General features: G+C 40.4%; 1 protein-coding gene across 1 annotated transcript; it reads right to left on the bottom strand.

The window, feature by feature from the left end:
- ANXA2 (annexin A2) lies at window positions 1–27,175 on the bottom strand. The gene is made up of 13 exons (XM_065641860.1): window positions 27,092–27,175; window positions 22,280–22,339; window positions 18,093–18,192; window positions 12,928–13,022; window positions 9,702–9,815; window positions 6,521–6,611; window positions 5,068–5,147; window positions 4,677–4,736; window positions 3,911–4,004; window positions 3,107–3,202; window positions 2,088–2,146; window positions 1,292–1,414; window positions 1–386 (listed from the first exon to the last, which is right to left on the bottom strand). Exons 2-13 carry the CDS (start codon window positions 22,325–22,327, stop codon window positions 327–329), a joined length of 1,020 nt encoding a protein of 339 aa, XP_065497932.1. The 5' UTR covers window positions 22,328–22,339; window positions 27,092–27,175; the 3' UTR covers window positions 1–326.
- Window positions 27,176–27,501: the final 326 nt, after the last annotated feature.

Raw genomic sequence — 27,501 nt, 5'->3', positions numbered from 1 at the left:
TTCTTAAAGTAAAACTTCGGGTTTATTTCTGTTTTATTAGAAACATTGCACAGAGAGGCAGAGTCTTTCACAAGCACCTGTAACCCCGTTTATCCATGCAGGGTTAGTTTCTCTGGCTATGCACTGTTAGGACGTGGGCAGAGCCAAGCAGAGCACTCACTACTGCTGAGAGACGCACAAGCACCAGAAAGCATTCTACATCACTGCTGCAGCAGATATAAAGGCAACTCAAGGTTAGCTAGGCGAGTCATTTTTTCCTAGGATTACAGTAAAATGGAGAGCAAAAAAGACATGTCTCTGGATTTGGGTTTCTTCCATCACAGTTTTCAGTCCTCTCCACCACACAGGTTCAGCAGCGCCCTCTGGTAATCCCCCTTTGTGTCTTGCTGTACAGCAAGAGAAGAAAAATACAAAAGACGTATGAGGAAACGGTCACAAAATATGAAAGTATATGCATTATATTCTAAACCTCTGGGACAGAATATGTTTAGCAGTTGAAGCCTTGTCAGCCTGAAGGAGACTACCTAGACTGAGTTTTACTTATGTGTGGATTGAAATTATTTATCATTCTTGCCATGCAAGGTCAAGAAAGGAGATAAATTTTGGTATATAAAAGAGCAACGCAACAAACTAAAGCTGAAGGACTCGATTCTGTTCCTTCTCACCAATCACTGCAAAAGTCATACATCAAGTTCACAATTTTAAAAATTTGTTTAAAATCTAAAATTGACACCTTCATAAAAAGATGTTGGCTTAAGATTTTGTTGCAACTTCATCTACACAAGGAAGAATGTATCATATGCTGTTGTGAGGGTGGGTAGAAGACTAGTTTTTAAACAGATGCACAAGCTCTTTACCTATGCACCAAGTTAAATAAAACCTAGCACCTGTAGCTCCTGCCCAATCACAGAAACAGACAAAAATATCACTCTAGTTAAAAAGCCTACTCCTCGGGCAATGAAATCAAAGGGAGCAGCAACTTGGATGCTCTGTTTTCATTCAGCTATCACAGAACAATTCTGGTTTTTCTTGGTCTGAGGACAGGGTCAGGTGAACAGAATTTTCCTTCATAAGACATCAGATGATTGCACAAAGCCTGCAAGTGGCTGCCAGGAGTTACACCAGCTGTAGACTGTAAAGTTAAAGGTGGGTTTTTCAATAGTGTATGGATAATTATTCTCACTGCAGCCTCTAAAACACCTCCCATGAAATCTAATGGTACAATTAATCCAATGAAGACTGCTGCAGAGGTCCATACAACTGATAAAAAAAAGAAAGCTGAAAAACTTACCTGGATGAAATAATAGAGAGATTTTCCGTACTTCCTCTTGAATTCACTCTTAATTTTCAGCATGTCGACCTCACAGCGGGAGACCATAATCCTGATCAGAACCTTGTCACGAGTTCCCTTGCCCTACAATCAGATACACATTTATAACTGTAATAGCTGAAACGCATAAGAGGCCACTGTACCCAATGGTAAGACAGCAAACTACAGGCAACTGGTACGTAGCAATAAAAGCTACAATAAATTAAATCTTTCAACTAAGGTCATTATTGTGATCCAGGAATTTGAGCACGGACACACCTTTCTCATCAGTAGTGTTTGACCAACTTCCAGTCAGAAATCTAGCTACTTAAGACTGTCAGCAGCAATTCTGGTTCACCAGGAGGTCCCCTCCTGGTGTTGCCTAACATCTGTCACCAGGCATTTCTCTTCCATCCCTTTTCTTGAGAACATGTTTTGAGGCAAATTTTGTGTCTTATTTTGGCACTTCAATAAACAGCTTTTTCTGCTATCAGATCTTGGTTACCTGCAAAATGTGTGTCTAACTTTTCTAATTATAATCAACTGATCTAATACAGATCATTATTATGAGACCCTTTCCTGTATTTCCCTATACCAGATGCATCTAAATAGACGGTCTAGGCTCCTAACTGTTAAAGAATGCTTTTGAACAATACAAAATCATTATTAATTTATTCACATGCCAGTCACACATCATATGAATAGAAGTGCCTAAGAAATCAAAATTTGATGAAACAACAGCAAGAAAGAAATTAGTAGAAAGAGCAGTTTTCTCTACCTTCATAGAATCGTACAGTCTGTCCGCAAAGTACAGCTGCTTGTTCTGAATGCACTGGACTGAAAAGAGGGATAAGAATAGTTGAACATCCTGACCATACATGGAATAGCACCACACAGAATCTTGGAGCCATTTTTAATGATGTGATAAGTAGGCAAAATAAGGTTTTCTGCAAAAGTTTCTCTAAAAGGACATATTTAGAAGTTATTTTTACCTGAGTTGTTACTTAGAAGTTGTTGGGCTAAGCTTGTAATTGAACCACAAATGCTTACAATCTGAGAAAGTGTTTCCCTCCATTGCTAGTATCATTTCAGAATATTAGCTCTCCTCCACACACACATTTCATTCTTCCACTCCAATAAGCAACCTCTTTTCTGAAAACAGGCATTATATGCGAATCCATGAGAAGTCTCTCTTTCAAGGCTGAGCTCTGTTTATTCTCTACTTGCATTACAAAACTCTCAGTTCACCCTTAGTCTGAAATGGATTTTCCTCTTGAAGAGTTTCTTCTTAAACTTGGTGACATCCTTGTCATCTTTATCTCATGCCACAGCACCCTCACACCCTGTCTCCCTGTTTCAGAGAATTCAATGCCAAATCAGGTCTCTTACTAGCCTCTAGCATCCTCCACCGCGCATCTTCTCTCACACACACACTGCTCTCTCTCCTGCCTATGTCTATATTGAACATTTATTATGTTCAGCTACAGTTCCAACCTCTTTGTTTGTTTGTTTGAGGAAACAAACATTACATCTCTGTATCAGACAAAAGTGGAACTAACAACAGATCACAAAACGCATGCATTTTTATTTTCATCTGGAAGGCAAGGTTTATATTTTGCAGAGGGCAGAAATACAATACTTGTAATATCCTAAAATACACTAGCAGATCAAATAATGCCAGCACTTCCAGTTTCTTTCTCGTTCAGCAACACAGAGCAAGCCGGGCTCTATCCTTAACACGATGCACTGCAAGGGCACTGAAAAAAACTCCTGAAGATACTTTTTAGGGTAACTCACCAAGATTAAGGAAGGCATTCTCCAAATCTCCCTTAACCTCCTTCTTGATGCTCTCCAACATATCATATGGGCTGTAACTCTTGTACCTGTCAAACACTATCACAAGCAAGAAAACAGGTGAAATCAAGCCAGACCAAGAACTGGTAAAAACATGAGAGAGAGCAAAGTGGAGACATACGATTAAAAATTATCTGTCCAAGTCCTTCTGAGGACTTCATCTTAAGTACAGCCTAAGTTTGTTAGCTAACAGTAAAGTTCGCATGCTATGGCCTTTTTGTTTTCTTTGAACATCTCTATTATCTGGCAAAATACCATCTTAATCCTGTATTTGTGGTTTTTTAAACAACGGTGATTTAGGGTCTGAAAAGTCTTTAAACGGCGTTCCCATGTGTTTCTTACAGCAGTATCAGAGCTGCTTTTGAGATTCTTCACTGTCAGATTTAAACACATGATATGGCTAAGCTACTCTAAGACAGAAGGAAAAGCTAAAGGATTTATCGAGGTCTCTTGCAGCCACGTTTTCTAGATTTGTAACATTTTTGTTCTCAGTGTATGTGACATAAAATTGAGCCTTTTTTTCTCCTGTGTAAAAAAGAGCTCTACATACATGCGATCTGTGAGATTAACACATCTGCAGAAATAACTATATTAAAAAAACCAGCCTGGACATGAATTAAGATTTAGGAGATCTCCTGTGTTTCATGAGTGCTTTTCACATTCATTTCAATGATATCTGGGACAAAACAGTTACTACTTTGGTATAATTTTCTCTTATAGGAAAAAAATCTGTGTCTTGACTAGTACCTTTCTGCAGGTGGGGGACACTTCTTTCAGTCATAATGCTGATCCATTTGGGGACATCGGTCCCCTTTCTCTTCACACCAGCATCATAGAGCTCCTGGGATTAGAATGAAAGCAAAATCATGAAAATCAAGAGTTACACAAGAAGCCATTGCAAATGGATACAATCTCCTTACTGGAAAACAAGAATTACTGGAACTGTGTCAGAGGGAGAAACACAAAAGGCCCCAGGTTGGGCAGACCACCAAGGAGAAGACCTATGGATCTAATCTGAAGCAATGCCTAATTACTTTGCATTTACCTCTATGTACATGTTTCACTCTATATTTAGCTCTGTTACCTCAGCAGAACTGCTCTTGACAGCTACAGATGTAGTAAGACAGATAGAGATGTAATAAACAAGCATTACCAGCCACTAAGTTCAATGATACGTCTCTCAGTCTTACACAATTACTTGGTTACAACCAGTCTTCACAATGTACGTGTTTCCTTTTGTTAAAGGCTCTTTTTCTCAATATGCCTAAGGGAAACACCAGAGAGCTTCTGTACAGGTACTAGTGGGTAAGTAGCCCACAAAAACTGATAATTGAAAGTATCAAGATTGCGAGTGGCAGATACCTTGATAGCATGCAAGCATTACTGTGCAAAACAATCTGAAATATACACACCCACTTTCACAAGTACTTCTCACTCCCACAGCACTTTTACTTTCAATATCCCCAAAAGCTTGATCAACTTCAGACATTTAATGGTCATTACCAGCACTTACCCTGGCATCTTGGTCAATCAGCTCATAATCAATCACGGAGCTATCTTCACACCTTTTGCCCTTCAAACAAGGATAGCAGTATTTAGAAGAGGTTTAACAGACAGTAAGCAGTTTGCTCTCTACATATTCTTTTCTCTTTGATTCTTCTAATCTGAATTTGCTAAATAAGTAACAGTATGCTCCATCTCCATTATGGAGCTGCTGCTATGAATGCTGCATTTCTGTTGAAATACTTTGCCCTTCAACATTTGAAATTTTTTTCCCCAAAAGACAGTGAAAATATAAGGAAATTTAAAAGTGAATAGAAAACCAACTGTTTTACTGGCAGCCATCAATCAGTTACCAAAGGGCAGGCATATTAGGAAAAGTGGAAAAATACGAACAGACCTACCTTGGCCAGGGCAACCATTAGCTTGCGGAAGTCACCAGATGTGTCTGATATAATGTCCTTTTCCAGTTCTGTCTTGTACACTAGGAAACAAAAAATTATTTTCAAGTAAATGGTGTCCTACAAATACTCCTTTACAGGAAGAACAGCTGCTAATTACTGTGTTTTATGCACATATACAAACAGTTACAATCTAAGTCACATGTGGAAGACAATGAAAACAAATGCATGCTTGCATACAACAGAAACTACATTCCTACCAGCTAGTCATGAGAGCTGCCTTGCAATCAAAGTTTGCCTTGGAAAGATAACAGGAAAGGCTAAGACTTTTAAAAGGAAGGGAATATTGTTTTAAGCTCAATATTCTGTTAGATCATTCTTAGCTACCAGTTAATGTTCGCTTGTTTGATACACACAGCATTTAGGCTTTCTCCACTTGTGGATTTATGACTGGACAACTGCAACTACAAGTTTAATGCAAGAGACAAAAGCTGATATGATAAACCAAAGGAACGCTATGTGTGATTCTGGTCTGGTACCTAAACATTTTCATTGCTTTCCAAGTGGTCATATTCTATATTGCTACAAAATCACATTCTCTCTTCTTTTCAACAGCAACCTAATATACAGCAGCAATATTCTCTTTGGTGATACTTTTTTTTTTTTTTTTTATACCAGCCATTAAGACTACATTGGTGTTGCTTGTGATGTTTGACTTATCCAGCACCTTACCAGAATTGCTTGACAACTATTAAGCATTAGCACACAGCAATTTTCTACATTTCAGCCTATTCATGGTGAAGCTCAACTCTGAAGCTCAGGGAAACAAACAGGGACTACACAGCTACACGCTGAATTGCAATAAACTCAAACAGAATGGCCAATATAAAAATATAAGGAATATTAAAGAAAAAGTAATATTTTTTTTCACTCATACCTACTTGTAAACAAGTAAGAATTGCAGCTTCAACCAGATAACATACTTTAGAAAAACTGAAAAACAGAATATATGCTTTTATGAAGTTTCATTTCACATCTTTTCTGGCAGGTCCACCAAATAAACTTACAAGCATCTTTCAGTAGATTTCAGATTCATCCTCTTATTACTTAAATGATCCTAGAATCCATAAATCTAACATCATTAATTCTGTCACTATGCACTGTGACTATTCTGTCACTAAGCTATCTCTGCAGCTTACAAAAAGACCCTACGTAGGCACAACTTGTATGAGTAGTATATGTTCTCTAGTTTGCATGTTACCAAGCAACAAGATAAAACTATATAAACACACACAAATGTCCAGGACACCAATACAAAATAGTATCTTCTGTCCAACCGCCAGAGAATCAAGGCAGATGTTGTGTAAGTGACCCTAATAATCAAACATGCGCTGAGGGGAACTTATCAATGTAACTTAGTGTAAAACATAGATTGAAACTTTCAAAGTAAACTTACTTTCCCTGTAGACTCTGTTAATTTCACTAAGCTCCTGATTTGTTCGTGAGCAGATGATTTCAATGAGCGTGTCTTCATCAGTTCCCAGACCCTGCAATACATGAATGATTCAGTGAGGCGCTAGAAATGAACAGGCAAGCTTGAATGGTTTGAGGATATTTTACAGACATCTCCTTTCTCCCACTCTAACAGTTTCACAACCATTCAGGGGTACTTTTTGCTAACTGAGCCTGACAAACCCCAGATTGAACATTTTTAGTTGCCAAACACTACTCCAACAGCTTTGAGATCCTGTAGATACTATTTCTGGGCAATGTCCATTTGCTGTGAGTGTCTGTACCACTCAGTGGCCCCACCGGCGTAACTGGATGAGTTCAACTTATCACGGTATACGTGTGACTGTTTTCTGTCCATTGAGAGCACAGGAAGAAAATGTGGTTCTTCACGTGCAAATAGGCAGCAAATCAACTTGTTCTTCCCTGCTTTTCTTCCCCACCTCCCTCCATACAACTCCCCCACCTCCCTCCATACATCTCCTCCACTATAAATGCAAACCCAAGGATGACACCAACGTTAACGTTGGCCTTGTCTCCAAGCCAGCAAAGATGTAAGCATGTTCTCAATTTCTAGCTAATAAACAGCCCCTCTTGAATTGTCCATATTTCCCATGTACTTTGCGATGCACAAATACAGATGAAACAATATTACTATTAGTTATATTAAGAAACAACAATATATTTAGTAGGATAAACTAAATATTCAGATTTTCTATTTTTAAACAAGCTGAATGAATTGTAAGGTCTCATATAATACTTCAAAGCCGCTTTTGTGATCAAGGTCAATGAAGAACCAGTACTTTGAACTGAGCTGCATCACTACTGTTTAAAAATTAATATCAACTAAACCTTATAGTGGCTCAGATACTCCAAAATAATGTGGCTTGATCAATGTGCGCTAAACCTCATTCAATTATTTTATATAGAGAAACAGCCAAGTTAAAAAGAAAATATGCTAACAACATTGCAATATTCTTGTTCCTGGAGAAAGACAGGAAACTCTGAAGGACACGCTCAGAACAGAAGACGAACTTGCATGAGATGAAGACACTTCTCTCTCCAGTGACCACTGAGGATGTCTGACTTACTAGTTGGTAACACTATCTGGCAGCCAGATGCCTCGGTATATTGAAAAGAAACTTTTTAAAAAATAGACTTCACTGGCAATTTTTTCCATTCTGTTTTCTTTCTGATACCTACCGATGAACCATGCTTATGCTAATCTGTTAGCCTCATCTTCCAGCAGCATGAGCAGACAGAAAAAACACTCTTATGCCTCCTGTTAGGATGCTGTTTGTTAAGCCCACCTAGAACAGAATGTCATTTGGTATGTGGTAAAAATGGACACGGTTTTCACAGGACTCCAAGAGGAGTCTGCTGGGTAGTATCTTGGGAAAACTTCTCATGCTGCAGTCTTTCACATGTGGAAAATAGAGGTAATTGTGTAGAAAACTACCCTCTTGGAGAAACTGTCTCTATTGAAGAAAGAAAAAAAAAAAAAAAAAAAAAGAGAGGACTAAACCCAAGTAATTTTATAAAAATGGCTACAGTTAAAAAAATTAGGAAAGCTTTTGACAGAGTGCTTTTAATAGGTATCTGGGGGAGAAACGAAGGCTAAAAAAAAAAATTAAGATTTTCTAAATATTTTTAAAAGTATTTTGTAAGAATGTGTACCAGAAAAATCATTAACTCCTCAGTGATAACTTCGCTATACCCAGCCTTGACTCCCACGTCACAGCTTATTACGCTCTCTATGTATCAAGTCAAACTTCAGCTCAGGCAAATTCAGAACATGAGACTAAGTGTCTGGGAGTTGGGAACAGCTGACCTCAGGAGAAAATGGAATATTTGACATTTGTGGTTACTCTGAGGTAATGGCTTGGTCTTTGGGCTGCAAATATAGCATAAATGCTACATAAGTATATGGTCATCCTATATATATATTATATATTTAATATATATTATATAACATAGCAGATGTAAGAGATTTAAAAAACAAAACAAACAACAAGAACAAAAAGAACAAAAACCAAACTAATCTGCCTCACAGTAAATTATGGATAGCCTCTATTTAAAACCAGAAGAGGGCAGCATCTGATTAGTCAAAGAAGGGATTTGGCCCATAATTAAAGAGTTACCATCTCTGTAGTGGGTTGGGTTTTATGAGTTTGAGTTCTTTGTTTGGTTTTGGTTTTGTAGGTTTGTTTGTTTGTGGTTTTTGTTTGGTTTTTTGTTTGGGTTTTGGTTTTGGTTTTTGTTTGTTTGTTTGTTTGTTTTGGGGGGGTGGTGGTGGTTTTGTTTGGTTTTTAACTTCTTTTTCATAGTCTAGAGAAAGTAATTAATTGTTTTTTGTCTTGTTCTGAATTTCAGCTGCCACATTTCCATATTTGGTTTTAAATTATTTAAAGAAAACCCAAACCTGATCAGGAACATTCAGAACTTAAGTGATGATTACAAATACAAATTCCCTAACCCTAGTTCGCTTAGAAAGGTGAATGCACTGGCATGAGCACCTCTCAAAGTCTTGTTTCAGTGGCCTGTAGATATTTCTAAACTAGCAATCTATTCCATACTTGCCTGTGATTGTAGGGAACTAAACACAGTGACTCACTGCTGTGCTGTTTCTCCAAAGACTGCTTTTGATGCCCCATTCCTCATCCTCCTCATGGTCCACACAGAGGCAGGTCTTTGGATGTTCTTTCAAGGTTAGTGATACGACCCAGTAATTGGAAACTACTGTTTAAGCCTGTAAGTGTTAGCAGAGGATTTAATGGCTCCAGCTTACAGCTGCTGTCTTAACGGGGTTTTTTGTACTATGGACCTGTATACTGTTTTTAAGAGCAATCGGCAAAGCAGCACCTAGCCAGAGTAGCCTCAGTTATTCCCAACCTGATGAAAATTATTTTTTTCCTTAAAGAGAGGATTGAATTAAGAATTTAAAATCACATGGTTCCAGAATTTTTCTCGTTTTGGATGCCTTGCAGCTGGATACTTAAACTGTAATACTAAAAAGAAAAAATAATCAGTGGACACATTTGAAAACTGTGGCCTTGTATATGAAGTCCATACTCATTCTTGAGACAGTGACATCAGACTAACGTAATTAAATTTCAAAACTCATTTACCTTCATGGCAGCTTTCAATTCAGAGGCATCATACTGTGCTGGCGTCTTCAGCAAGCCCAAGATCACTGCCTCCAAATGACCTGACAGGGCAGACTTGAGCGCTGCAGAAAGTTCCTGTAAAAAAGGAGGGATGATGGAAGAAAAAAATTAAAGCTCTCTTCTGATCTCCAGAGAATTCAGCCTGTAGTGCTTTAAGTCTCCAAGCCTGCAACAGTGTTTCTTATACAATTGACAAGGAAACAGAACATAAAGAGCTTTTCTTCTGCAAAAGACTACGAAAGAAATTAGGGCAAAGGAATTTTTTCTCATCCTTTGAAAGCGAGAAGAAATCCACTGATGGCTGACAAAGTGCTGGGAAGCACGGTGCAGACACATCTCAACAGCTCCGCTCTAGTCTTGAAGCACTGTCACTCTGTTGGAGCTAATAAGCACAGATGGATCTGAGTTTGACTCCCTGCGGTCAGTGCTTCTCCATCATACTCCTACAGTTTTCCCAGTAGCACTGTATTATTTGTGTTTTTCCTGTTACCCTAACCCTTTACTAGCTGAGACATCGGAAAATTGACTGCACAGTTATTCCACTGCACGGGCCCAGTTTGCAAACGTCCAGCTGAAAGAGAAAAAAATTGTCCCTGAGCACAGAAAAATTATCCCTGTCTTCAAGGACACTATCAGAAACGTGTAGCCAAAGTCTCTACTGTTGTCAGACAATCCTAGATAAAGAAACAGTCAGGTATGTCCACTTTGCAGGATGCAGGCAAATCTGCAGCAAACAAACTCAGAGTCATGTGCTCTTTTATGGGTTTCAGATGCCACTTGAATAATGCTAATATCAGCTTCATTGGAGTGTAGTTACAAAGTTGAAATCCCTGGGATCGAGTCTGGCTTTCACACAGATCTATGTATTCCCTGAGCTGAAGTTATTAATAAATCTGTATCATTCAGAAAGGAATTGCTGCATTTCAGTTGCTGGTTTCTACAGTAACAATTTGTGAGCTTGAGGGGCAGGAGAAACAGGGGTAGAGAAAGTGACTTCAGCAAAATTTCTGAGGAGTTTGTGCCAGAGAGATAAAGACACAAGGCACTTTGTTCGTTTCCAGAGCCGCTAATCCAGGGCACTAATACATGCTAATAGAGTATGCCCTTATTGCATGGATTGACCAAGAGCATGAGTAGGGGTTTGGGGCATCTAGCTGCCCTAATCTAAGCAACATTTTAGTATAATAACTCAATTTTGGATACAGTGTTCCACCATTTACTTTTGTGAAAACAGGTTCTTCAGACAGCAGCTGAAACAGCAAAGATACCACAATCTTTATAACAAATTTTAGGACAATGTGATTAATTCCAATTAGTAGAGTGAAGTTTTTGTGATCTTTGCACTTTGGTGTGAAGGCTAAAGGAAACACAAATAACTACAGTAGGATTTACCAAATTAATTGCAACAAAACACCTCAAACTGAACCAAGCACCTGCCCCCGTATTAGCAAGCTTCTTGGAGAAATGATGTCTTCTTCCCCTGCCAGGAAAGCAGGGTCTCCACTCTGCCATGGCCAGGAGCGCTCTGAGGGGGCAGTGGGAAGCAGTTCACTGACAGACATTGTTAATTTAAAAATAGCAAAGTGAAACGGTTTCACTAGGTGTTCCAAAGGAGTTCAAAGCAGTTCATTCGAAAGTCAGAAATTATTGGCAGCAGCTGGGACTGACCACGCACATGAAGACACATGCAGAACCCCCAGTATTCACTGGTAGCTCTGCTACTGCTGGCGATAGGGAAAGATTGCATAGATCAAACACTGTTCCTCAAGATAACCAATAGTTTCCATTAGACACAGCTCAGCTCAAAGGACTGAAAAGTAGATCTGCAACTTTTAAAAATCACCATGATCTATCGAGAAATCCTGCAACACACAAAATGAGCAGCCTAGTACAACACAACACATTGCCCAAGAAATCTGCACAACCTGTTGCCAAAGAACATGATGAGAGACTGTCCCTAAAAGACTTACCTACATGTCTTTTCATATCCCACTTCTCCTCTTGCCATTCAGCTGTTTATTTCACTGAGGGGTTTCTACTGCAAATTTCCACTGTTACTACAGACTGTTTTTTCTTTGACACTTGTTAAACTTGGTAAATTCAGTTTGCTCTTGCATCACAGCAAGGAAAAAAGGCGAGAAACATTGACATTAAGTTGCAGAATTTCTTGCCTGTGCATTTTTGTGCTCATGCAAAACATTTAAGTGACACATTTCAGTACTAGGGTCCACTGACAGGCATGGTTGTCCCAGCGCCCCAGGGTGTGACTGCCAGGGTGCAGCCGTGTGCACACACGCATGCATCCAACTTGTGTGTGCTTCTGCCTGTGGCTGTGTCAGCCATGCATAAAACCTGGTGAATTTCCAAAATTTAACTCTAGATTTACATTTGGTTTCTGAGGAGCATTCTGGGCTGCTATTGGAGGACTACCATTTGGGTCTGGCCAACTTGAAAGAGATACATGCATCATAATTCTAACTCTATACAGGTTTCCCCTTTTTCGTGGGCATAAAATTTCAACTATGGTAAGTTTCTCAAAACCTCAAAAGTGAAGAGAACAGCTCTTGTGTTCCAAACAGCAAGACTCATTGCGCAGAATTCTGCCCACATTTTACAGATTTCTCTACACCAATAGGTCAGTACCTAAGGTATTTCTGACAGGATAATACCTTGTGATAGGTCAACCCATTATATTGACTTTGTTCCATATCTGTAGCATTTGTAGCACAACCGACTTCAGTCTTTTCTGATTTAACCTAGCTCTGTGAACAGAACAGAATATTTTCCTTATGCTGAGTTGCCTTAACAAACAAACAATCCCCTAAAGCATCTCTCTGTCACCTTCTCCTTTAACGGAGCTATTTCAATGGCTTTTCACTACTATTTCACCAGAGAATCCTGTAGCTGGCTGACATGTCACCCTTTGTGATTTCTGGATGTGCTAGAAAACTAATGTCTCCAACACGTATCTGTCCCGGCTGTGTATACTCAGCAAATCTGCAAGTCCCACGAGCCCTAAACTGTGACAGCATGGACAAAGTAGATGCATCTTTAATTATAGTGAAAAGATACACCAAATTATACTTATCTCCGGTTTATACCCAGTTAACTGTGAAACATGCAAACCCTGAAAAATCTGTCCCCAAGAAAAGTATTTAATACTTGGTACTTCTTCGTATTTTGCTACCTTTTTGGTTCTCCTCTGATAGGCAAAAGCAATATCCTGCCTCTGTTCATTGCTGCGGTTTGTCAGGATGTTGATGATGGTGACCTCATCCACACCTACAAAGACATACGACAAGGAGTTAAAGAAGTTTTCTTGTTATTGTCCTCTTTGTACTACTACATTCTCTGACACTATAAACACAGCATAGGTGCTGTCTAGAGCAGAGCTCACCAGCGTGGAAAGCCTTGTGTCTTAGTTACAAGTTTTGGTTTGAAAACGTGCTGACTGCACACTTCAGCCATAATCTACTCCTGCACATTTTAAAGTGTTCTCGTTTTATAAAATTTTAATTCTCCCAGTCCAGAAATGGCCACACAGACAGACACACAGACGTTGGGCCTTTTCAGCTGTTGCAGGGCCACAGCATAAGCCAATGTCTGAAGCTTTTTAATAAGTTATAAATTTAAACCATTCTTGGTATTCAAAAATGACAAAAGACACTTTCAAGTTTAATCACAATTGTGATAGATTAGAATCCCACAAACAACTGCATCCAAGTTTCTTAATAGCATGCTTTGTGGATGGAAATATGAAGTTAACTCATGGCTCTGGCATTTAACAGAAAATAAGTGCTTGTACTTCACACTTGGGAATTGTGCTGCATGGACAGGATGCTGACTCACATCTGCTGAGGTGGGGTGGAGCAGAAGAGCAGCTCCAACAGTTTGCTTTGCGGTTCACTAAAATCTCTGGAAGTTTTAGGGTAGTGAAACAAAAATTTATTTCCAAATTTTTTTCTCGCTGGGCACATTTTAAATCAGTGCATTTGCATCAATGGGCAACTAAAAAGTAGACACTGTGGCTCATGTATTTTTTTTAAAGCAAGAAAATTCCTTGCAGACAGAAATGTATTTGATGAGGGGGAAGCAGATCTTAAAAAACCTCTCTGATTAATAACAACTTTTCTTCTAAAGGAGGCTATCTGTTGCATTGGTAAGATCGCAGTGTTATGGCTCAATCAGGAAAAAAAAAATAGGAAATTAACATAACCAAATAATCAGTTGGAGTTTATAATTTTTTTGGTTTAAAAGACACTGTACTTGAATTTCCATGGACCAAAACAAAAGCACCAGCATTGTTCTCATCAAAATGGATGAGGTGCGAAGAGAGCTAACATACTTTCATTTTGCAAGGGCTGGCATACATCTGGCTCATTTACTAGAAGTCTGTTCTCTTAAATTTCCTTTTCAAAGACAGCATGGACAGAATGCCAGAAGCTACATCTGTCTGTTCCAATAGCACATAGGTACTACAGAGCTCAAATTATTAGTGGGAGATGTAAGAGATGAGCCCTTGTGAGGCCTCACCACCACAGTGTCTCTGGTACCAACACAGTTCTAGGACTACTGGACGGAGCTCACGATCGGCAGTGTCTTATTTTCCTTGGATAAAACTACGATCCCACTGGACTCAAAGGGAAAAAAAATAGATAAAATAAGACTATAATTTCAGCTCTGCTATTTTGCTTGGCAAGATTTCAAACCCGAACCATGTTGCAATGAGGTATTTCTTTACTGATACTATTAACATTCTGAATATATGACTGATGCAGTTTGGTGGATTTCAGGCACTATCTTCCCCCAGCAACATGCCAGCAGATTTCCTCTAAAATTTTACTTCATAATGTTAAAAACTCTGTTAAAAGGTATAAGTCTGATGGATATACTATATAAACTGAGAATTAAAACTTGCAGAAGACCTCTGTTATAGCTTACACCTCACCATTGTTTTACCAATTTCTGGATATAATTAATTTATAAAGATGTATGTTCTAAGCACTTTCCTCCTGTGTTTGAATTCTGCCAGTCATGGAATAAAAAAAGTATACTATGAGACCTCAACGAAAGGTGGTGGTTTAGGCTGCAACCTAGTCTGACAATAAAATTATTTCACGAGGTATTTGAGACACACAAAGTCACAATGCTGGGGAATAACACTTAAATAGAAAAGAGACACTTCAGCAGTCTTCTTTCCTACAAAGAATTAACAGGAAACCTAACATACTCTGTATGTACTCTTCTAGTTAGTTAGTTTCCTCTATTTAGGCTCATATACTTAAGCTAATCTATACACAGGGCACAATGAAGCATTATACAGAAATTAAACAGCCTCTTGTCCTAAAGAGCAAAACCCCAGCATTTACAAAGGGCATGCTAAGGCACAAGATGAACTCACTACAGAAAAACTAAACAGCATAACAATTAATCTGGCATAGCAATGACATTTATTACAGAAAAAAACCAAGCCAGAACTGTAACAAGTTATTTGCATTATGCAAACTCTAGGCTTGCTAACTAAAAACTGGTTTTATATCATCTAATGCCATTTTTGCACATCTCCCTTTCTAGACTGTTGGATATATATACAAATAAAACCTCTGCATTTAATTCAACTCCACTCAAAGCCCAGCAAAGGGCTGGGCAATATATCTGTGCAGGATAGTTTTTGCAGATAGATCTAAGCCCTAATAAACACAAAGTATTTCTCACAGATCCCATAATAGATAATTAGATGGCTAATCTCTGAGGAATTAATTTGAAGAGTGTGAATGAATGTTGAAATATTTAGATATTATATAGAGCAGAACAATCAGACATGCTACCCCGTATCTTTGCCCGAAAAATATACAGCTGTTGTTTAGCCAGTAAATTTTTACCCATTTTGCACATGCCCAATTCAGGAAGTTTGCATTACTGGGAAACAGGTGCATAATTAATTAGATGGTAACTTTTGAAAACTGGCCCTCCCTGACTGCAAACACTGTACTTGCATATTGTTTATATAAAATGCAGAAGGCATACCCAAATGATTTTTCCCAGAGATAAGACTCCACAGGATATAGTTTCCACAATACTGCTATAAAGGCTATAATTTGAAAGACTACTCTGATGATTGTGAAATCCTGGCCCATTATAGCATATAAAGACCTAGGTTCTCAAAACAAAGAAAAGGCATGCATTTCACACAGTGGGAGCCCTTATCCTGTATAGAGTAAAGCCCCCAAAACGTTCAGTTCTTTTGCCCATGTTTTTTTGGAAATTGACCACCTCAACCAAAAAAAGAGTTTGCATATGTATTTATAACCTGCTACATGTCTCTTGCTGTCTTAAAACAAGACTAACAAGTCATATTCCTCTCTACAATTTTATGATAACCTACATTGCTTATTTCTACCTTCCTCATACAATGCAAACTAATTGCTAGAGAATTGGTGATACTTCCTAGGAAAAAGGTAGCTGCTGTGGGTAGAGACTATTTGCTCATTATGAACGTTATATTTTTAGCTCAAAAAGCATGAATATATTTCCCAGAAATATTTTAAGACATTCTCTTGCAGAAGAATTTCCCTGTGTAGCTGTTTACATCACTGTTTGTAGAAAACCAATTCTTGTCTGAATAATTCAGAATTTTCATTTGGAAACCCCCCCCCACATATTCTAGAGTCCGCATTTGAGCAAATTTTCTGAATTACCAGATGAAAATATCTTGCAACCAACCAACCTGGAAGAAAGGTCTTAACACTCTTGTTCTTTATTTCCCCCCGGAATAATTCATTTGAGAGAGTCCTCATGGTGGAAGATTCAGTATTAGAACCGTAAAGAGATTCTCCCCTTTAACACCTCCTTCCCAGAAGAGTTCCTGGATAACAAGCTAATAAGCAGAGATAAGCTCAATCCTCCAAACATGCAGGTCCATGAATAAGTTTCCCTATTATTTGTTCAGAGGGTTGGGAATCATCTCTCTAACCAAATGTTTCCACCTATATTAAAATCAAACTCAGCAAACTGCTTATCTTTGCTGGAACAAAGCGAAAAAACGACATGAGCTTGACTTTCCTGACTGGAAAAGCTTTTGTACTGCCCAGGGTATTGCAATTTCCTTTTGCTTTAATTAATAGCTTGAGTGTTAAAATGTGTAAATTTGTACCTATCCTGAAAGTCTGGCAGTATATTTGACATGTTTAGATTTGCCCTATAATCAGAGCCATAAAAAATTATTAAGTCCAGACAAAACTCTACATACAGACAAAGCATCTGCCAAACATGATGATTTACTCCTCTCTTGCAAGAGGATTTTTTAAAATAAAAACCAACCATAAAATGATTCAAAATCTAGACAAGGGATTTCTCCAGTGCTTGTAAGGGAGGGCAGTATTTTACATTTTATAGCAAGCCAACATGTGCTTTGTTGGCACCGACAGAAAATTCAGCATTTCTTTCTGATGAGAAACTGTTTGGCTTTTAAATTTCGCCCTCTCCTGACACGTAGGCAAAAGACTTGGCAGTTCAGCTACGCCCAGCTGTTGGTTCTCTGGCCTGGAGGAAGCCTAGGAAGCGTGGCGCCCCCTTTCTTTGCTACAGAGCAGGACAAGGACAGAGGATCACTGCCCTGGGAGAACCAGCAAGCTATCACTCCAGCGCTGTAGCTCAGACTCCCTGTACTCCTGATTGTTTCACTATATCCGGCTTTTCCATGCAGCTGCTTCTGTCCCCTGCTCCATCACGGTCTCCCACTGCTCAGTGGAAGTGGTGAATCCTGGCACTGGCAGGAGATGGAAGCCTACCTGAGAGCCTGGCTCAGAGAAGCAGAGGACTCTCACATTGCCCTGACTCTGAAATTCTGCAACATTATTTCAGAAACTATATTCTGTTGTTTCTAGGACGCTCTTGGACCCCAAATAGTTCAAGTCATCCCTATTCAGCTGTCTGAAGAGCTGAAAAAGAAATGTCCAATTCAAGAATCCAGTAGAAATCCATGATTCAGAGCTCCATCCCAAATCACCGCCACGGAAGCTGATGCTTCATTCTCAGTGGCAGAAAAGTAGTAGAATTTGAAGTACTGATGAGTCAAGAGAAAAAGAGAGGACATTTTCAGTGATAACCTCAACAACTCTTGGCTACAAACTTCAAAAGCATATTCTAAAGCATGTATTTACAGAGTTCAAAACCTAACTCTATCAAGATTTCATCAGTGAGGTCTCAGAAATCTAACACCTCCTAAAACAGGCATCCTAGAATAAGGCTATTTAAACGTTGGTCTTGAGACACAGTACTCTTTAAATTTTTTTTTCATGCCAGCATTCTATCTTACAAGTAGAAAAAATAGCCACAGCTCATGTTCCTCACCTTTGGTCTTGATGGCTGTTTCCAGAGCTGCAGCATCCCGGTCGGCATCAAAATTTGAGTAGGCCTTAACTGTGGCATATGCACTTGGTGGGAGAGAATGCTAGAACACAAAGAAGAAAAACAACCTCCAAGTTAAATCATGTAATCCTGTCCTTGCTCCAGTTAATAAAATACATGCCTCTTAGCTAGCTGGTATGTGGCCAAATTTTTAAATACAAGAACTGCCATCGGAGTATATGTGAAAATGGAAATCTGCTAAGAGCCCCCAAACTCTGTTCTCCTGATGTGTGTTGTCCAGAAATCCACTCACAGAAATGCTTACTATAACAAAGAATATATACAAATAGGTATCATGTATTATTGCAACAAAAACCTAACACATTCCAAGTTTACTCACTAAATGTCAGTTTTCTCCAATCTGGATTTTTCTGGCTAGATCTGAAGGAAATTGAGAAAGCTACTTCAGAGAAAAATTAAATATCCACCTTGAAAGTCTGAAGCATTTTAGATTTGAAGCCAATACTTTATTTTGGATTACAGGCTACAATTAAAAAGAGAAGATTAAAAATGAATAACTCAGAACAAGGTTTTTGCCCTATCTCATGGACTTTAAAGGCAATACCAAAAAATCTTTTTAAGCCTACCGTCCTAGAAAGCAGAAGTTACTCACAATCTCCTTTTGAAACTCTGCCTGCACATACTTAGTTTCAGCCGCATAAGGCCAACAAAACCAAATGACATTTCAGATTACCTCTGCTAAGAATAAGAGGACTTGCAGGTAAATTCACTTAATACAGTTGCAACATTTTGGAAGTTATCAGATTTTATCAGCTATTTATTACTGTCCTCTCGCAAGGATTACAGCTTCAAAAAAAAAGGTCAACAGAATAGAGATTCAACTCTTCTCAGCTGCTTCAGTGTAAGCTGTTTAGCTTATATCGCCTCCCATGGGCAGGTTAAATTAAACCATGGATCTTCATGTAAACAGCTGGGAAATATTCACAAATCCCACTCAGCTGAGTTCAATTTAGAGACCTACACTTCTGGCAGAAAGGTGTAGTGACTAACACCTGAAATTGCCATAGCCGTTCCCTAAGTGAATGAATGACTAAGCTTTCTTGGTAAAGATTCCCGGAAATGTTTGTTTCAGTCCCCAACTCCAACAGAAAACCATATTCATAAACAGGACTAAGCTATCTTAATATGACTGGAGGATCTTGTTACATGTAAATTGTTAAAAGGAGGACAAATTGTAACTAAAAAATTACATGGTTTTTTTATTGCATTTGACTATCCTGTAGAGGTCACACTGTCCTGATCAGATTGCTCTGACAGCAACCACTGTGCCTTCTTGAGACAGTCTGTGTTATGCTGTGGAGATGGGAAGTCAAAAAAGCACCAATAAACCAAATCATTCTTTCTTTTGTCTCTTACCATCAGCTTAATGTAGCAAAGCGGCCCCAGTTTGGCCCACAGCCACACCACAAAACACAGCCTTTCCTGTTAGATCAAATTGCTAACAGAAACAGTAAATGGATATGTGCAATGCAGCCTCAGAAAAATATCCGTGTGCCTGAAAGATTTCTAAACCAAGGCTCATGAGTATACACAATCGTGTGGCACTTCTATCTAATTAACCGGCACTGCTGAATCATCTGAAGCAGGTCATCTGGTGAGCTCAGCAGAGTTGGTACCTCTCCTTCCACCCTGCTCTAAGTATTCTTTTGAGTCATTCGGACACAGTATTTTAGTGTAAGATATCGTACACTGAGAAAATACATAGCATATTTGCAATTTGGGAGCCGTCTTTTCCTTTGTCCTTCTACCCAATGCATGCAACAAGTTGGATTCAGATCCTCTGACACTGGTCAAAAGACCCAGGAAGTGCCACGTAGGTATGAATACCCAGGAGAGACAGAAACCACCTGCTGCCTACTCCACCAGTAAACAGGCCATCTTCAAATTCAGCAGCTACAAAGATTATACTGTACTCAGGTGACTGTCCTGAGTACTTAAGTGGATTAGACACAGGTCTTATCAGGGTGAACATTCTGCCTATGAAAAGCAGCCATTTGAATCCCAGATTATATGGTCTCAAATTACTCTGGTACACTACTGTACCACAGTACTGGTACTGTATGTTTTCAGACAAGAGAGTTTTTCCAACTCACTTTCCATTTGGTTCAATACAAAATTTTCCTGGATGTGGCCATAAAAGTTCAGGGTAACTGCACAAGGAGCCTGGGCCAGATTAATGCAGAGAAAGAGGTTTTTTCCTCCCCATATAGCTAGTGTGTTCAGAGGTCCTCCAACAGGTTTACCTCTTCCAAGTCTGATTAATTCAATCCTATTGGGAAGAGCAGAACATGAGGGAGAAGCATATACCACTAACATGAAAGCTGAAAAGGCTTAATTTCTTCTAAAAAAATCCCGGACCCTTTCAAGGTATCTACATCTCAGTATTCCCTGTCCTCAAAAAAAAAAATCATCATTCATGTTTGAAAACTGACTAACTCGACATCATGCAGCAAGCAACCTATAAAGCCTTGACTAAAATACAGGCTTCCAATTCCCAGTGCAACGATGGAGTACACGATGCAGCATAACAGCAAGATCTTTGCCACAGAATCTTTCTATACTCTCCCATGGACAGATGCAGAAACTGCAAGCATAGATTAACTTCAGCTCAACTCCCTCCTTTTCATAAAGGAAGGAGAAAATACTACCAGGCTGAAGCAACCAGACCAGTTAACAAAGGCAGTTTCTTCGTCTTGAAACAAAACAACCGCTATACCATTGATGCAGAACACACAAATTCCTTGTTGCATGAGACAGGACTTGGGTTCAGCTGGACCATTCTATGTGCTCAAGGTTAAAAACTCTTTTTTGAGAAGAATGGGTGGTTGAAATACTGTGTTTAACATCAGTTAACTTGCTGAATCACTGCTTAGGGGAACTGAGCAAATCCTCTACGCAAACTAGCTACTCAATTCTGGCTTCCAATTTAGGATCAACAGAACAAACCAGCTGCCTGATATTTCTTGCACTCTATGGCAGGATTTCTGATGAAATGGAACAATAGTTAAATTTGACTTTTGCAACTACTCGGAAGCATCATGGAAGAAACATTTCTACCCTTGATTACAGATTGCTCAAATATTATTCCAAAAGTAATTCACTGTTGAAACAAACACAGCCAAGGAATCCGAAGAGTTGACTGCTTTTGCAGTACAAAACCAGCTTTGCTACTTACCTACAGTGCACCAGCCCATTCTTCGCAACAGCTCTTTCGCAAACATCATGTGGTACAATTTATTTTGCAACAAGTAACAAAAATAGGCAAAAAGTTTGCTTGTACTTAGCTCAGATCTAGAGTTATCAGCTATGACATTTAAAAGTATAGCAAGTTTATAAGAAACATGATGAAATGATGCAAGGGCAGGATTCACTTCCTCTTCAGTAACAATCACAGAAACACAAATTCCTGGCATGATGTCCTGACAGTACACTGCTAACCTTACCATCCAATGTTGCAACATAAGAAATCAAAAAAAGAGAGTGTGGCTTTCTGGTATTTCAATAGAACTATCAAGCAAGCTTTTCAAAATAGGAAATGAGTAAACACATTCGAGAAAATAAGCTTTTTCAAGAGGTGGTTCGGTTTTGGTTACAACCATTACAGAAATAAGATCCCCAAAATTTTAATTCCCATTAAGAAATGTTCTCCATTTTTAACTGATGATAAAGGAAATGACCAAACAAGAAACCAGGAAAACTCAGAAGGTATGAGCAAAAGCAAACACATTTCCATCTTATCATCCTTAACTCACTTGTTCCTTTGGAAGAGGGACCACAAATGCAAAGTAGCCGTTCAGTTTGTCCTGTGACCCCTTCCATATGACCCAGCACATAAATACTGCTCACGCTGCTGGCCAGTTAGAACTGTCATTAAATCTAGTCACCTCATATAATTGTCCTATGGTTTACAGCAGCTTTGTGACTGAAAACTGATTACTGCTAGCTATGTTAGTCATCGATATTAGTCAATGTAAGTGTAAGTAAAAGAGACGTATGGAATCCTGGAAACTGTACCGCTCAGTACAATTGTTAGTAGAGGGTCCTGTATAAGAAATAAGATGAGGCATTTAAGTAAAACAACCTTTTTCTGTTTAGATGATATTACTTACATCTCCTTCAAGGCTGAGTTTGCTTAAAATTTCATGGACAGTAGACATCTTGAAAGAATGCTGGAAGAAGAGGAAAAAAAGAATAAATCAAGTAGACTTAAATATATTTACAATTACATCAGTGTGTTACATAGTCCTGAAACACTGCAGCACTGAAAGTGACACAGTTCAATGAATCTGCTAATCCCAAGCGAGAAAGTAGATTTAAGAGTTTCCAAGCCACACCACCATTAATAATGCAATACTAAGAGGTCTTCATTCTGTTGTACAATAAAGATTTATCTTTACTCCTTTAAAAAACCATTTCTTCAGCATTTTAAATACTTAAACTTGAGAACTGGAGAATCTCTAACTCAGAAACAGAATCAACTAAGCCTACAACTCAGTACCAGGAAAACTGCAGAAACTTTATAGCCTGATCCAACTCAAAGCCAAAAAGCAACAAGTAGCAGCATGTAAACCAGATTCTCAGTTCCTCAAGTACTCATAGAATACATTGAAACTATTTATATTCATGCAGACATTTTATGAAATCTTAATGCTGTTCAATGTTTAATCTTGGACACAGGCCACAAATATCTCTAACATTATATGGGTTTGCAGTGGCTCCCCAGCAATAAAAGTCAAAGGCCAAGCTACGAACACCAGTTAGGAATGTGATTGTCAGATACTAGGTAAAAAGGACTCTCTTAAAATGATAGCTCCAAAAGTAAGAGACATTGAGGCACGATAATCAATATAATTGCTCCAGTGCTAGAACCTGCAACGATCTCGCTAACATATATAAAGAAAAACAGGGAAAACCCCAACTCTGAGATAGATTATACACATTGTAGAAATGAACACTGATGTGATATGCTTATGTTACAATACCCTGCCTTTTTTCAACTCTGGTTTCTGGTCAGGGAAGTTTGGCAGAGCTGTACTACTGTTTTACTGGAAGGGTCTCCCAACTAAGGAGGAAATTTTTTCCGAAGGTTGTAGGCAATATTTAAGAGGCTTGATGTATTGCCAAAACTCTGTTCTCAAATTCCTCTACTGCAATGACAGACATTGTCTCTCCCATTACCTTCTAGTCATCCAGGTTGGCACCTGCAGCAAAACATTATTTTGCCTGCTGAAATTAGAGCTTGTTTTTCAGGAACTCTGCAATCGAGCTGCACAGATAACATTATCAAACAGGGAAAATGAGAGGTAGGAGAGAAAGGACAGCAGCACCTCAAGACCAGTGACATTCCACTAACTGATAACTGAGCCTGGAACCAAAACTACACTATTTTCAGCCTCAGTGGGTGCCACTCCCTTCAGTTCCACACTGCCACTGGTGCCCCCAGTCCAGCTCCTAGACACCGTGTCCTGTGAGTCAATTCCCAGCTATTGTGCAGCCAGTCCTGGGTATGTCCTTTCAACTGGTTTACAGATTCTTTTTTTATCCTCTATCAATCACTGTTTTGATGGTATTGGGTTCTTCTCAGGCAAGCAGTACTAGCCACCCAGGCAAATTTCCCAGACAAACCAAACTCCTCTCCACTCAATGATCAGTTTGAAACCAAGAGCTCAGGGAATGAGCCAGAACTTTGAAATAGTTTCTTAGTAAGGAACATCTGGTTAAAACTCTAGAACAAGTGTTTATTTTTTGTTATAGATCCTGTAAACCTCCTTTACATCAAGAGAAAAGCAGATAAATCCTTACTTTTAGCAGATATAGCAAGTGTTATGAGAATAAAATTCAGAAATACAATTACATGGCTTCTGTAGTGTAACTGTTGTAATCACACCTTTCCTCACTTAGAATACAGAAAGAAAACAACTCATCTTTTGAAGCAACCCAGCTACAAGTAACAAAAGCAACATTACTTCAAGGAAAAACTAAGATCTCAGGGGAGGAAAAAACAAGACAGAGAATGAAAATCACAGTCATGGATTAAGTCATTGGAGAATAAATCTTTTTTAGAGCAAAAAATCCAACCCAGTCCTTTAAAGGCAGGCTGCAGAAGGTGTAATAAACTACTACCTGCTATTGGCACTATTAACCATGCTGGTTAGAAGGGCATGATATATTACTGAGTTATGCAATTCTTGATGTTTACTCTTAACAAAATGAAGAGCCTAACAATGAGACCTTTGTACTCTGACAGTATCACAACCAATACCAAAGATGAGCAACTGAAGTCCTTCAGTCTTCCTTGTCACAAAGAACTAAAAAACACTAGTGAAACCTGAAGTAAAGCAATTTAAGCATAATCTTTCACAAAACAATGACTGAACAGCTTTTTGCAGGACTCTTGTTTCTAAATCAATTAAACCACATTGAATCAGGCTTGTTGGAACAAAAAAATTGAACAGAGTCCAGGAACAGAACTAACACACCCTCACGTAGAGCTGGAACTCAGCACACAAGAATGCTACAGCAAGCTGGCAAAAGAAAAAAAAAATGAGAGTTTTTTGCACTTCGAATCTTTGCAGAGAAAAATCTTTAGTAAGAGAACAACCACGTCTCTTGTCACACCCTGCTTGTAAGGTACATGTATTTAAGAACAGACTCTCACTGTTCTCCGATGGACTGATTTTATCTGATGTAGTTTTGACAAGTCCTGAGCGGGTTTGAACATGTAAGTAGAAAACTCTTGCACTAACTTGTTCTTCCTTATGCTGGAAAAGAATCAAAGTCTACCTTCCAGCTGTAAACTAATACTTCAATATCTTAAGGCGAGTTTCTAGAACCAGTTTTCCTCCTAAATTCACATTACGCAATCCTGAATCATAATGTTATTCTACTAAAAGAGACAGCATTTGTTTTTACCTCAACCTCCACAGTAATAATTGCTTTGCAAATCTGTTACGACATTGGGCCTAGTCTACATCCAGCACCTTATTCCTTCTGGTCACAGAAGAGTGTGTGTTTAAGAGCAGCCCCACACCTCGATTCCCAGGGGCAGTTCACGTACATCACAGCAGAGAAGAACCATGTGATCCATGGGGGGGGAAAAAAAAAGTGTCAGGTATGCACAAACAACTACGTTGCTCAATCCGCAGAGTTAGCATTTTAAGAAGCACTTAAGAGATTGAGGAGATTGAGCAAAGGGTGTTCCCAGACATCTGAGCCAAAGAAACGGCATCCCTGGAATGAGAGAATGGAAACTCTTTCACTCAGAGCACATTTGTGTCAAGTCTCCAAAAACTATGGCAAGGCTTGGCTATGGAGAAGATGAGGGAGAGCAAGGAAGATCTGCAATATCTGTAGTAAAGGAAATAAGGACTCAAAATAATTCATTTTTACAGAGTGCTAACCACAAGTACAAATGAGCCACGCTCTATCTCCCCAAATCACCTGATAAGGTTTAGCAGATCATTTAAAACCACTAATTGGAGAAAAAAATAGCTTTAAAGAAAAGGATTTCAAAAGCCATTAAAGCACACTACCACAACCATTCCCTTCCACAGACACTGCTAATAACCCAGGAAGTGTTCCACTCCAGGAAGATACTATGCACATATAAAACTAAGTACTTTTATTTCTTCAAATACAAGTTATTCTAACTTCTGAGGCTTTACAGGATTTCTTTTTTAAACAGGGCAAACAATTCCATGCACAAGCTAATATAAACTATACTCACTAGGGCTGCTTATCACAACTAGCTCCACCAACAGAAGGCACATGTAAGGATGGATCACACAAGGGCACAAAGGTTCCAAAAGATTCTTTCACGCTTGATCTATATGTCAATGTCTGCACATCTCTGTGCAGATACAGCATTTGAATACGAACATTAAAACAACTAACACTAAACAGAATTAAAGCTGCTATGTATAAGAACACAACTCACATATGCATGACTATCCTGAAATCATTTCACTTTTCTTCCAGTAAAAGTACATGGCAACATTCCTTTGCCCTACCCCTTCTCTCTATGGGAGGAGGAAGTGGTGTCCAAGCTGACTCACAACCCAAAAGGCAGCAGCAAAATCTCAGCAATTCTGCTCATGGCTGGGGCGGGGGGGAGAACCGTTCCCAAGCCTGGCTCTGCGAGCAGGGAACCGCACAGGGCTCCCTGGCAGGCCACAAGTGAGAGCAAAGGCAAAGCTTGGGAAGCACTGGCTACCCAGAACGCTCCCTATACAAAGGCTTCTTTTCTGCCCATGCCAGCGGCTGCATCTGCAGCAGCGGGGGCAGCCGCAGCCACACCCTGGGGGAGAAGGGAAGGGAAGGGGCCGCCGGCTCAGGCCGAGCCCGGCGCGGAGGCTCAGGCGGGCTCAGGGCTGCGCCGCGCCCGCAGGAGCAGCTCCAGCCCCGCTCCAGCTGATGGAACACCGCCGGCAACAGCCGCGAGGCTGCCCACTGAGCACGGCCCGCGTCTCTGCCAGGCTCTGGGCTGGAGAGTGAGTTTACAGAATCAGCGGAACCTTTCTGTACCGTAACGAGAAGAAAAGAGTATTTGGGCAAGTTTGACGAAGTTTGGGGCCAGTTCCTCTTTCCTGAGCGCTGCCGCCACACCCATCGTCGGTGCGGGGCACACGAAGCTCTCCGCGGGCAGCCTCGCCCTCGGAGGCCGCCGTTTCAACGCGAAGCCAAGCACAGGAAACTAACGGGCGGGTAATGCCGAAGGAAGCGGAGCAAAGCACAGGATGGCCGCAGCCGCACCCAGCCACCGCCCCGCGACCGCGCAGCGCCCGCTCCGCTCCCGCTGGGGAAGCGGCTACCGCGGCCCGGCCCGACCTCACCCGCACCCCGACCCGGCCCCGCGGGGCTGCCGCCTCCTCCCGCTCCGCGCTAGCGGCGTAGCGGGGCCGGGGCGCCCGGCGAGGGCTCACCTGGCCGGGCGGGCAGGGCGGCTCTGGCGACGGCTCTGGCGGCGGCTGGAGCCGGTGGCGGCCCGGGCGGGGTTTTGTAGGGCCGGGCGGGCCCTCCCCGCCCCGGCGCCCCCCCGGTCCCCGCGGCGCGGCGCTGACTCACCCGGCCGCACCCGCCGCAGGAAGGGGAGAGGGACGGGGTGGGCAAGGGCAGGGCAGGCGAGGCCTCTCCCTCCGCATCCGTGTCCCGTAGGGCCCTGTCCCCGTCCGCTCCTGAGGTTGCGGAGAAAGGCGCCGGGAGCAGCGCCCTGGGGTGCAGGGGTCGGGGCTCAGCCCTCGTCCCTCAGCCCCGCTCTCCAGGGAGCGCCGCGGCAGCTGCCGGCTGGCTGCCCAACCTTCCCGGTGCGAGCAAAGCGGACCCCCGCGGCGCT

Source organism: Caloenas nicobarica, chromosome 10 (assembly GCF_036013445.1).
Source record: "Caloenas nicobarica isolate bCalNic1 chromosome 10, bCalNic1.hap1, whole genome shotgun sequence".
Classification (NCBI taxonomy): Eukaryota; Metazoa; Chordata; class Aves; order Columbiformes; family Columbidae; genus Caloenas; species Caloenas nicobarica.
The sequence above is the reverse complement of the archived record's forward strand: the minus strand, read 5'-3'. Positions and strand labels throughout refer to the sequence as shown.